General features: G+C 51.4%; 1 protein-coding gene across 1 annotated transcript; it reads left to right on the top strand.

Moving 5' to 3' along the window:
- The first annotated feature begins 2,480 nt into the window (after positions 1-2,480).
- On the top strand, positions 2,481-3,111 carry LOC147967082 (uncharacterized). The gene is made up of 2 exons (XM_087531038.1): positions 2,481-2,933; positions 2,965-3,111. The coding sequence occupies exons 1-2, from the start codon at positions 2,481-2,483 to the stop codon at positions 3,109-3,111; spliced, it is 600 nt and encodes a 199-aa protein (XP_087387164.1).
- The last annotated feature ends 8,917 nt before the right edge of the window (positions 3,112-12,028 follow it).

The following is a 12,028-nucleotide window of genomic DNA, read 5'->3' as shown; positions in this document are numbered from 1 at the left end:
TTGGATATGGGGCGTAATTTAACTTGGACTACAACTGATTGATGTAGATTGGTGCATTGTAGGGGATCAGTTTGTAGTAATGGGTATCATCAATGTTTCCTTGTGCCAATTGGTTTCTGAAATTAAATCTGAAGTATGGGCATCAGTATACGGACGACGGGTTCTTGGCCTGAGTCAAGTTTGTACAAAAAAACAGGATGCGTGTGCAGCAGCTCCATCCAAGACACATATGTGCCATCCAGGGGAAATACCTTCATACCATGTTCGGTTTAAATCCCTGTCAATTGATATTTGATAGTACACTAGAAATTCCTCATCCAATTCCCATGCTATTCTAATGTTACTTTATGTTAAGACCAGATGTGAATAATCTGTTAAGTGATTCTTGTTTTGGTATATGCAGGTGGACGGTGTTTGGTTTGTTCTTTCAACTCTTGATTCCTAAGCTACTACTGGATCTTGCATCTGTGTTTAGCTAGTAGAGTATAAAATGCAAATGCTTATGACCCGAACTATGAATGATTGTTTTAATGTTGCTCATCTATTGCAATGATTGTCTAAGCTCAAAATAGTAATCATTACTGTCTCTTGCTTTAGTATATACATATGGAATTTGTTGCACTGACATTATAGTTTCAACTCAAACTATACATGATATACATAATTTAATTTCTGTTGGCAAATATGGAATGACTGTCCAGATTAAAATGCTCGATAATGGTTTGTGGTTTGTCTGAAATCTGATAAGTGACAATATGTCATTCTTCATGTTGCGAGATAGTATTATCTTTGCAAAGAAACAAACTGCTTCTAGACTATGTTATCCTGTTTGGTGGAGTGAAGGGTTTTTCCTTAACTACAGTTAGCACAAGTGAACCTTCATGATTTAATCTTCCAAGGCTCGTTTTCTAGCCCATGTGTTTTTTAAGGTTGTTGCAGCCAATGTTATTGCTGCACGTATTACACATACTATTTTTCTTTGTCTTTATTTTTGTACAATATATACCTTTTACTTCTGCAATGAAGAAAAACTACCTTGCCTATAGTCTGAAAATGTCTGCCCAATAATGCTTTATTTGTTAACTTACATCAATCTATTCGCAGTTCTTTTCTGAAAAGGACAAGCGAGCTAGTAGGTGGATCAGTGATAGGATAAACCAATTGCATTTTTCTATGCTCGATAAACAGTTGTATGTGTGCCTTTCTTTCCATCCAGTAGAGAAGGGGTCAGATAGCATAAACCATGGTCATGTACTGTTCTCAAATGAAACATAGAATCAACGTATTGATCGAGTACTACTCAGAATGGTGAGCCTTTTCACTAGTCTTGCCATTTCTTGCTGATCTATTTATGCTTGAAAACAGTAATGATACTGAGTTGTAGTATTGAATGATTTACTAAACTGTTGTATTCTGAAACAGTTGCTGACTTCCAAAAAAATACTTATAATTCAGTCGGCGTCGAGCTGCGGTTCTCAGCTGACGTGGAGTAGAGGAAGACGAGATATCCTGAACATTCCCTTACAACTTGCATCTTCAGAAGTGTGGTTGTCCTGAACATGGATTTTGATAATTTAGCACTGTTGGTACTGGGGTAAAGGTCCAGGAGAAGCCCGCAACTATCGTGTTTCTAGTAGCTGAAATCTATTTGTTCTTATTGGTGTTGGCCTCATTGTTCTAAAACTCGGAACCTGTGGAATAATGATGTTCTTATTTGTAATGACAACATGAGAGGAGGAAGATCAGGTTTCTGGTTCTGTATTAACTTCCTAAGCAATGCACCTCTAGATAATTTTCTCAAAAGTGTGTCGAGATGATATTCTCAATATATTATTATTTAATCAGTTTGCAAGTTCATTGATTTCCTCTGATTATATTCAAATCCTAGAATTATTTGTAATGTCCTGGACATTCCTATGCATTTTGCAGAATTATTTTGTGGTTTTTGTTTAGACTTTTTTGGGAATTACATGTGGAATTGGCATGTTTTCTAATGTTTATTAGTATTAAAAATATATCTGCTATGTGATTCAGACGCTAGAACGATTCGTTTTTCCCCATTCACCTGTTACCAAATGGCAAAGGAAATCCCCCTGTTGGGGTTTTGCTGCCCTGGGAATGCTGACGCTGCAACCAAACGAGGCCTCAGGGTAATCCAGCACACCATCCTGTAAAAAAATCAGTTGGAACCAGCCCGGTTCATAAGCCTGATCTATGCTGCGAGTCGTCTTAGAGCATCTCCAACAGCCGCACCAAAAGACCCGCGCGCGAGGTAAACTGGCATTTTAGCGCGCGCGGGACGTTTTCACGCGCTCCAGTGGAGGCGGGAAACTAGCGCGCGAGGAAAAGCGGTAGCTCGCGCGGTAGATTTGGCGCACCGCATCCGGCGCGCCTATAAAATTACGACGCCCTCTGCCGCTTCTCATCACTCCTTCCGTAGCTTTCTTTCCTTTCTGCCGACACGCCACCACCGCGCCACCATGCCGCCGCGCCGCCGGGGAGCTTCGGACTACCGCGGCGTCCGCGTGCGTCCGTCCGGCGCCTACTCCGCAGAGATTCGGTCGGGCGACGTGCGCATCGGCCTTGGAACCTTCGACTCCGCCCAGGATGGCGCCCGCGCGTACGATGCTGTGGTGTGGCGCCTCCGGCGGTCCCGTTGGGACATGAACTTCGAGAATGTGGCGACGCAGGAGCGGGCGCAAGAGTTGGCGCCTCCCTCGCGGCTTCTCACCGACGAGGATCGTCGTGAGAATCGGAGGCGGGAGCACCGTCTCAGCCTGTCCAAGATGGACGAGGAAGCCATGGCGCTGTGGCGCCAACGCTTCCCGCAATACATCATCAACGAGGAACAGTTCTTCACGGAGAGGAGGGCGGAGAGGGAGAAAAGGAGGCAGGAGCAAGCCGTCTATCGCGAGGGCAAGCGAACGCGGAAGGCGGTCGCCAAATTGAACATTGCGCTAGGAGATGCGTCGTCCTGGGACTCCAGCGACAAGCGGTTCCTTGACGCCTACACTCATACGTCGGAGGAGGACATCACCGAGGCAGAGTCCGAGTCGGAGAATGACGAGTAGTAGTAGTTTTTCTATCTATGTGCACTATTTTGTATTGTAGAAGCAGTCTATGTGTGCACATTTATACCGTTGGAGCTAAATGTGTGTCGAATCGCAGTTAAAAAAATGCAATATAACGTGCCTGCTGGAGCGACTCGGGCGCGCTTTATTTTGCGGTGACCGCTGAAGCCAGTGCACCGTGGCGCGCAAAAGCTGACGATTCCAACGCTGCAAACTGATTTTCAGCGTGCCGGACGTTGGGCGCATATTGGAGATGCTCTTAGGTCCCACTCCCCGAGAAATCGATAACCTGATTCTGTGCGGCGCCTTCGCTCCTCAAGTCTTGATCGTGCGCCGCCTCCTCTCCTCTCCCGAAAGTACCTCACGTACGATACTCCTGCCCACGGGCCACGGTAATGGCGGATGGCAGCGGACCAACGTCCAACAGTGAAGGCGGATTGATTCTGGCCATAGCAGCATGGCTTTGTTATTCCTTCTCCAACAGCGAAGGCGGGTTGAGGCAATTCTTACACCAATGGCAACAGCGACAGTAGCCGTGTTGGCGTGTTCATCCTCAATATATTTTTCAATTGCGCGTCATCCTGATCTTTTAGTATCTAGTCCGTCCTCCTTTTATTCCCCATTCTCTGTTCAGATAAAAATGTCGCAGTAGTTTTGCTGCTGGGGACAGGATGTCATGGCGTGGTGTGTGAGTTTTGATTTCTCTCTCCAGGCTGCGGGCTCGGAGGCACAATGGAGGACGTACACCGCAGCATCGCCGGACTGGTGCAGCTCGTCATGGTGGCATGGTGAGGTGAGTGGGTTTTGTACTTTTTGAAGTGCTTAGTCAAAGACTCTGTGCGTAGAGCATCTTTAGCCGCGCCGTCACCACGGTCCCTCAGGAGATTTTTTTTGCATCGGCGTCGAAAAACGGTTCAGTCGCGTCCTCAGGAATTCATTTTTTCGCCGAATTGGGTTGAAATTAGCGCCGGCGGATCCAGGCCGAACCCGGCGCGCTGGGGGACGTCCGGGGGCGCCGGGGCGAGCGGTTTTGACGCGATAGAGCCACGGGCCCGCCGAGTCAGCGAACGCGCACCTCGTCGTCCTCGGAACACCTCGGTTTCCCGCGTGGAATCAATGGCAAGGTTGGCGGCGCATCACGCGCGTCGCGGCGACGCCTCCCCTCCCGCCACACGTACACACTGCACGGGGCTTTAAAAGCCAGTGCCTCCCCTCGCCTCTGGCCCAACCAGCCCACAGCCGCACGCCGACCGCCGCCGAGCTCTGCCTCTCTCCCCGTGCGCAGCCTCCCAACGACGTTTCTTCCCTCCCCTCTCCGATGGCAGCACGATTGCCCGGCGACGCGGCGGAGGCCAACGGCTTCGGCCGCCGCTCGCTCCACGAGTGGGAGGCCTGGCTGCTCTACGAGGCGAACATCCCAGCGCCCCCAGTCATGCGCGCCGGGCCGACGGGGTGGAGGCTCAGCAACGGGGGCGTCCCCATTCCCCCGTTGCCCAACGTCGAGGCGCGCCCCGCCATCTTCGCCGCCGAGGTCGACCGCGTGCGAGCGTCCCTGATGGAGGAGCAGCGCACCCTCCCCCAGTACGCCGCCGACAACCACGCGTCGTGGGCGGCGTACTTCCAGCACCGCCAGGCGCAAAGGCCGGCGTCCATCAACGGGGCGCCGGTGGTGTGGGTGTCAAGAACAGCGAGGGGCGCCGCATATGGTGGGGCGCCCCCAGCCGCACGCTCCACAATGTGCTGGAGTACCTCGAGGGCGGCAATGACCCGCCGCTGGCATACCCTACCGCGGCGGCCACCCCGGTTCCCCGCCGGAGCGCCGGGCAATGGATGCCCAGGAGGTTCGGCTCCTCGACTTTCTCCTCTCACTCCTCCTCCCGCTCCTCTTCCCATTCTTCTGGCTCGTCGGCGGCGTTCGGCGTCAAGGCCGAGCCCACAGCGGAGACGCCGCTCGGCCGGCACTCCCGCAACGGCCGGCATCGTCATCAATGAGGGCGGCCGGCGCGCCTTCTCCTCGGCTCCTCCGCGCTACGTCAAACCGAAGATGGAGCGGGGCTCGCCCCGTGAAAATGGAGCCGAGCTCGACGACGCGGCGGCCTTGAAATGGGCGCGCGAGGACTGGGTGCACATCGAGATAGAGCGCCAGTGCCGCGCCCTAGAGCACTTCGAAGCTCGGCGCCGGGGCCGCGACGAGGGAGACGTCGTCGTCCTCGACGACAATGACGATGACGCGCCGCCGCTGCCACCGGTCCGCCAAGGCGACACCGGGCAGGGGTCCGGCAGGGGCAGCTGCGTGAAGGAGGAGAAGGCCGACGACGACGTCGGCGAGGATGGCGGCGGCGACGACGTCGGCGACTTCGCCGCGCTCAGCGACTTATTCTTCGGCCCTTAAGTTGTAGTTGCGACCTTTTTTATAATAAGTTTGCTATGTAATAGGTCGAACATGTCGAGTATATGCCCAGTTTGCCGAATTTTAGCCGAATAATTTGTCCAATTTGCCGAATACCATTTTTTCAAAAACATAAACGGCGTCTGGGGAGGGGGGGGGGGCTGGGGTCAACGGCTGGGAACCCACTCGCTCCCATGCCGATTTTTAGCGCCGGCTCATCCCCAAGCGGTGATTTTACGTGCCCTCTGGGGCCAACGTCTGGAGATGCTCTTAGTTTCATGAAATACTACCGCAGGGTACCAAATTTATATATGTTTTCTTTTGTGATTAGTTGATTGCGCTTAAAACTCACACCTCAAGCAAACTGGATTTTGCGACCCCATACCTTTAATCTTTTAGCACTGATATTGTATATGTTCATTATACGAAATAATAGAGTACGCTTTAGTTGTGTCATAGTTCGTTAGCATAAGAAATTTTCAAAATTTAGGTGTCTCATTTTGCGTTTTGCACCAGGCCCCAATTTTGTGGAGACGGCCCTGCCTTGCATTAGCACAATATCTCAACCTCCACAACCTTGTGATTGCTTCGGATGCGAAGGAAGTGGTGGCAGCTATCAACTCCAAAGTCAAGCAGACAACAGGGCCATTATCAGCGAGATAAATAGTTTAGCTAGCTCTTTCAACTGTATTTTTAATTTTGACAGTCGTGTCGTCAATGCTAAGGCACATAGTTTAGCCAAGTTCACACTCCAGCTGGGTCTGGGACGTCATGTTTGGTTTGACTAATCCCATACCAGACTTGTATCCCACGTCCAATAAACTTTGATGAATAAAACTTTGTTTCATCGTCCAAAAAAAAATCCCACGCCTGTGCTACGCTTCTGGCATAGAATAGCAGCAGTCCAATCGATCATAACCTTCCACTAATTCTTATCATGGCATGCCATAGTGTGGGTTGTACTCTTGCGCTTGGCCAATTACCCATTCAGCCAGCTTAGTACTATGCAGTACCGCTAATCCTAGTTGGAATTCTGAGTTATAATGAACTTTCGCTCCATATCTGTGTCCAGCTTGTGTTCGCTGTGTATTCATTTTCGATGGCATCCATCTGCTTCTGCTTCCACATTCGTTTTCAGAATTTCCATATTAGTGGCCAGGCTGCCGAGCTGATGGACTTAGGAGTAAGTAGTTGGATGAGACAGGGTCCTTTTTTACAAAACAAACAGTACTTGAAGGGGGGAGTGTTATATTAGTCCTTGGAGTTCATTTTAGAAATTTAAAATTTGCGGTAAGTAATGCATTTACACGTGATACATCCCCGCTAGAGGATAAATAAATGTCTTATGGGCGTAGACAGAGTGTAGTTGGACTTACCTAGGGGACGAACGTATGTATAGTGTTAAGATATGTTAAAGTTGCTCCGAAAAGGTTAGATAAAGCAAAATATGATGCGTTGGAATCTTTTAAGAGGGATATAATAAAGTAACCTACGATATAAGAGGATACATCAGGTTGAGGTAAACCCTTCTAGCCCACCATTCCCCCCCCCCCCCCCCCCCCCCCCCCCGCTAACCCTACCCCTCTAGTGCGCCGCCACCCGCGAGCCGACCGAGGAGGGCTTCAAGACCACTGCCGCAGGCCTCCCCTCCCTCGCCGCCGTCAGGGGCGCGGCCGAGCGAAGCCTGACCGGCGCCAGCGGCGGTGGGGCGGCGCAGGCTTTCCCGTCGCGTACGGGCGCGGTGCGGGCGCGGGGCATCGCGACGTGGTGGCGCGCAACCTCCCGGCTGGCGTGGCGACGCGTGGACGGCCGCGGGCGGTGGTGCACGCCTCGACGTGGCGCTGATTCGGGCCGACAGGCAACGCGGGCTGCGGCGGCGTTGGCCGGCGGCTCTGCGCCCCTTCCGATGGCAGTGGACGCGGGCGGTGGTGGTGCGCTGCCTCGTGTGCGTGCTCGTCCTGGGCGGCACCTGGGCAGGGTGGCGGAGCGCGCTTGGGGAGGTTGTGGTGGCGCGAACGCCAGGTTTCTGCAGGCGGCGCGGGGCGGCGATGTCGGCCTCTTCTCCTGGATCTGGTCAGACGGTGCGTTGGAATGCACGGGTGCCAGTGGTGCCGACCGCACGCGTTTCGCTAGGGTTTAGGCTCGGGTGGGTCAGAGCGGGGCTGGTGCGGATCGGAGCACTTGCTTCGGGTAGGAGAGGTTGGGAGAGGCCCGGGGTGTGCTCGGGCATCCGCCCGAGCTCCCTTCGTGGGTACGTTGCTCGATGGTGGTGGTTGTGTTACCGGTGTATCGGGGCATGGATCGGCGCCAGTGACCTCGGATATGGCGCGGGGCTGGCTTGCCGGCGGCCGTCGGCAGTCTCAGAGTCGTGTCGCCCCACCAATCCACTGGGTATTGGCGAGGGACGCCCCTGTGGGTGCCTCCTACGGTGGAGGCGCCTATCCAGACTCAGGAACTGATGTCAGGCTAGGAGTTGACGGATTGACGTCGCTCTTCTTACCGTGGTTGTCTGCGGCATGAGGTGCGCGACCGACGGTATCTCACGACAGGGATGCCAGGGCGGCGGCCCCGGTTGGCGGTTCACATGCTTGCTCTTCGGCGGGCAGCATTGCATTGATGGTGGCACCCTTCCCGGGTTGCGGAGACAACGGGAAGTGGTGCGGCGGGTAGCCCGGGCGTGCTCTCTCTCCCGGAGGGCGACGTCCTGATCTGGATATGGGGAGCTGACAACGTCGTGCTCCTCCTGGCGGCCTCATAGTGACACGGTGGAGTTGCCAAATGAAAGCTCCGTGCTTTGGCGCCAACGATGTTGACACCCATGGGTGCCGTGTTCTTCCCGAAGACATTGTTGTGGTTCTTCTCTTCGTGCCAGGGCTCCGGGTGAAGACCTTTCTCCGGTGGACTCGACGGCGGCGGCGCTCAAAGTCGTTTTCCCTCTTGAGGGCATTGTTGTGGAACCCTGGTGTGCCAAGTTGTAGCATGGGGATGTTTAGCCCGCCCGTTGCGTGTTGTCGGTAGCGTTGTCACGTGTGTTCTATGTGTGCTGGGTATCTCAGGATCGACTTTGTAAGAGGATCATCATTGTGTATCGTTCAACGTGTACTCTCTTCAGTTGTTGCTTTATTTATAAAGTAGGGCGAAAGCCTGTTTCGAAAGGATACATGATGTTGACACGATACTTTTGGATAATCATGAATGTGTTGGTTTATCGAGGACGAGCGTCATGTGCTGCATGGAATTTTCGTCTGATGAGCATCACATGCATGCAAATATTTTATTAGCCATACAATCCTGTTGAGATTCACATAGGCCCTGTTTGGATACTCTAACTTAGTTAGAGGTTAGAGTTAAATTCTAACTCTGAACTAACCTTAAACTAACTCTAACTAAAGAGGTGTTTGGATGACATGGTTAGATTGACAATAAATGCTCTTTCTCAATCATTTGGCCGAGAGCTGCGATGTTCGAGGCCAGTGGCGGAGCTTGACGAAGTTCGTTGGGGGGCTAAGTAGAATATATGAGCTAATGGGGGGGCCAAACACATAAATATCCATCATCTAATGTCTTCTTGAAAAATTTATGCCTGCATGTGCAAATTCTTGGGGGGCCACAGCCCCCCAGCCATGCACTAAGCTCCGCCGTTGTTCGAGGTAGACGGGGACGCACCCGACAAGGAGCCGCGCTGGCCTCTCGCGCAGCCCGCCGGCCGAATCCGTCATCCCTGTGCAAGGAGCCGCGCTGGCCGATGCCGACGGGGATGGGCCGCGCAAGGAGCCGCGACTGCTCACCGGCGGGCGGACGGGCCACGGGGAGACGATGGTGTTGGAACGGGAGGATAGGGTGGGGCTGTTGCGGGGAGAGCGAGAGAAAAGTGTGTTTTTTAATGGTCTCGAGGAGAACTAACCCAAATAAGCATATTTTGGATAGGTTAGTTTTTTTAAATGGGTTAGATGCATCTAACCTAAACTAGCCCTTTCTATTTGAATATTTTTGAATTAGTTGAGTCTAAACTAACCCAAATTAGCTCTAACCTATGGATTCAAACAAGGCAATAGAGGGGCCTTTTTCCACCGAAGAATCTCTTTACGAATCTGCATGTACTACTAGATACCGAGGTAGAACATGCCAAAAAGGTTAATAAACGTTGAAGTAGGAACTTGCATCGAATGTCGCTCTCGAGGAGCTCTAGTACAGCCTAGAGAAAATAAAGAGAACTTTAAAAGTAGGAACTTGCACCGAATGTAAAGATTTTTTTAAGTTAACGTAGGAACTTGCCTGGAATATCACTGAAGGAGCTATAGTACTGAGCATGCCTAGAAAAATAATTAAAATTTCAAATACAAAACGTGTATCGAATGTCATCAAAAGAAGCCGCGGTACTGCACAGTCCCATGAAAAAAGAGAGTTAAAAGTAGGAAGTAGCATCGAATGTCACCTAAGGAGCTTTATAGTGCCTCGAAATAAAATGTTAATGTTGGAGCTTCCATGGAAATGTCACCCAATGAGCTATGTCTTCAATTTCAAAATATGGTGCATGTTAGCTTGTCCTAAGTCAAACTTCACAAACTTCTATCAACTTGATAAAGAAATATTTACAACACGAAATAGTATCATTGGGTCTATCATAAATATAAATTGATATTGTTGATTTTAGATAAATAGTCAATGAAAGTTAAATTTTGGGAAAGATCCATGTCCTTATCAAGAATGGAGGAAGGCAGATGTATATACCAGTTAAGTCCAAGTACAGCCAGATGTTGAAACCCCCAAGATTCCTTATCAGTTGTAAATCTATATTTGTAACTAAAACCTGGGCATATGCCCTTATTTTATCCCAAAAATTTATTTGAACGGTTTCAAATGGAGGAGGGAGAAGGACTATATTATAAGAGACAACTAAGCGGTTAGTTGCAAGTCTAAAGTATGCAACGGTGCTATGAAAGGTTTAGGCCAACTCCATCGCACGATCCCAAACGTTTTGTTCGGATTTTGTCCGTTTGGGTAGGGCAATGGGGTCGTGTCCGAGCCATTTCTCGGATGCGATGGCCGTGCGCCCAACGCGCGGACGCATCCCGGCCGCATCATGTCCCCGTACATTTTCTTTGCAAGCCTATAAACTTTTTTCATCATTGATTTTTGATACATGGGAATACATCACCAAATTTTGACTAGACAAGTAAGATCAAAGAAAACAAGAACCACAAGAATACATTTTAGAAGATATCCAACTTCCATAACTGCTCCTGTAAGTTGGACTAGTGCCTTCTCGATGCACTCATTGTTGATCTGCGGAGGCTCGTTCTTGTGTGCTTCTTTCTTCGAGTGTAAAGAAGTCGATGTTGCTTCCTCACACCTAGTCTCGTGTCTAGCCTCTATTCTAGAAACAAGTGCACTAGTCTCATCTCTAGCTTCTATGGTAGCTAAAAGTACACGAACATCTACTAAATTGCGTGCTATCAATATATCGATGTACTCTTCTTCCCAATACCAAAACTTACATCCACTCTACACAATAAAATGCTAGGTTAGCACAAGTAGTCAAATCCGAGAGCACAACTGAAGCTAAAGTAGCACATACCCCATCGTTTAAGCACTTGATGAACACCCATCCGAGATATTCTGACGTTATAGACACGCGGCGCACGACCTTCTTTAGGCAGTCGTCGCACTTAATGAGTGGCAACGGTGCGCTGGCGAGCTTTTGGGCTAGCACCGAGCCCGGCCGACCGCTATTCATGTATCTACAGGCGGATCACCGACGGTGTAGATCCGAGCGGCTAGAGGAGGAGCCACTGCCTGCATGTGGCCTTGCCGTGGCCTTCCGGCCCAGTGCCCGGCCAGTCCATGGCGTGGCGCGGCCTCCCACAGTCGGGCGAGCTCAAGACCGACCGGATCCGCTTCAAATCCGGCCGCAGGGAGCGCTAACAGGTGGCCGTGGTTGGGTAGCTTAGGGGCGTCTAGGGAAGGGGGCTGAGCGAGCGCGCGTCCGAGCTGTACAGCTGCAATGGCAGCGGCGGCGGCGGCGGCAGCGGAGGGCTGACTGGAGAAGAGCGGACGGGGTGCGGCTGGAGGGGGGAGGGGGACGGACAGAAAAGTTGTCCCCGTGCCACTGACGGGTGGACCAGGGAAGGACACACGCCCGTCCGCGCGTTGTCTGTTTCATCCCAAAAGCGGTGCAAACTTGGGCTGGGATGGATCGAAAGCGGACAGAAAACAAACAAAAGTCCGTTTGCGTCCGCACGTTAGGCCGTTTGCTTTGTCCGTTTTACCCCAAACGGACGGGACCGGACAGGATGGGATCGCGCGCTAGAATTGGCCGTATGTAAAGTAGATTGGAGAGAGTGATGCGGTCCTTGCCGTGTCCGTGCGAGTCACCTACGCATCTTCCGACGCCATATGTGCCGGTTCCTGGCCTAAGAGTATTGAGACATCATGCCCCACCTGTATTGCGTGCCAGAGTCCAGCGGTGCTAGCGCCGAGCAGGTGTGCCTGACACTGGAGCCGCTCACCGCAATGTGTTGGTTTCGTGCATTCTGCAATTTTCGCCTACAATGTTGCGTTTTACTGC

The sequence above is a fragment of the Triticum urartu genome, chromosome 6A (genome assembly GCF_056163025.1).
Source record: "Triticum urartu cultivar PI428250 chromosome 6A, HENAU_Tu73, whole genome shotgun sequence".
Taxonomy (NCBI): Eukaryota; Viridiplantae; Streptophyta; class Magnoliopsida; order Poales; family Poaceae; genus Triticum; species Triticum urartu.
The sequence above is the reverse complement of the archived record's forward strand: the minus strand, read 5'-3'. Positions and strand labels throughout refer to the sequence as shown.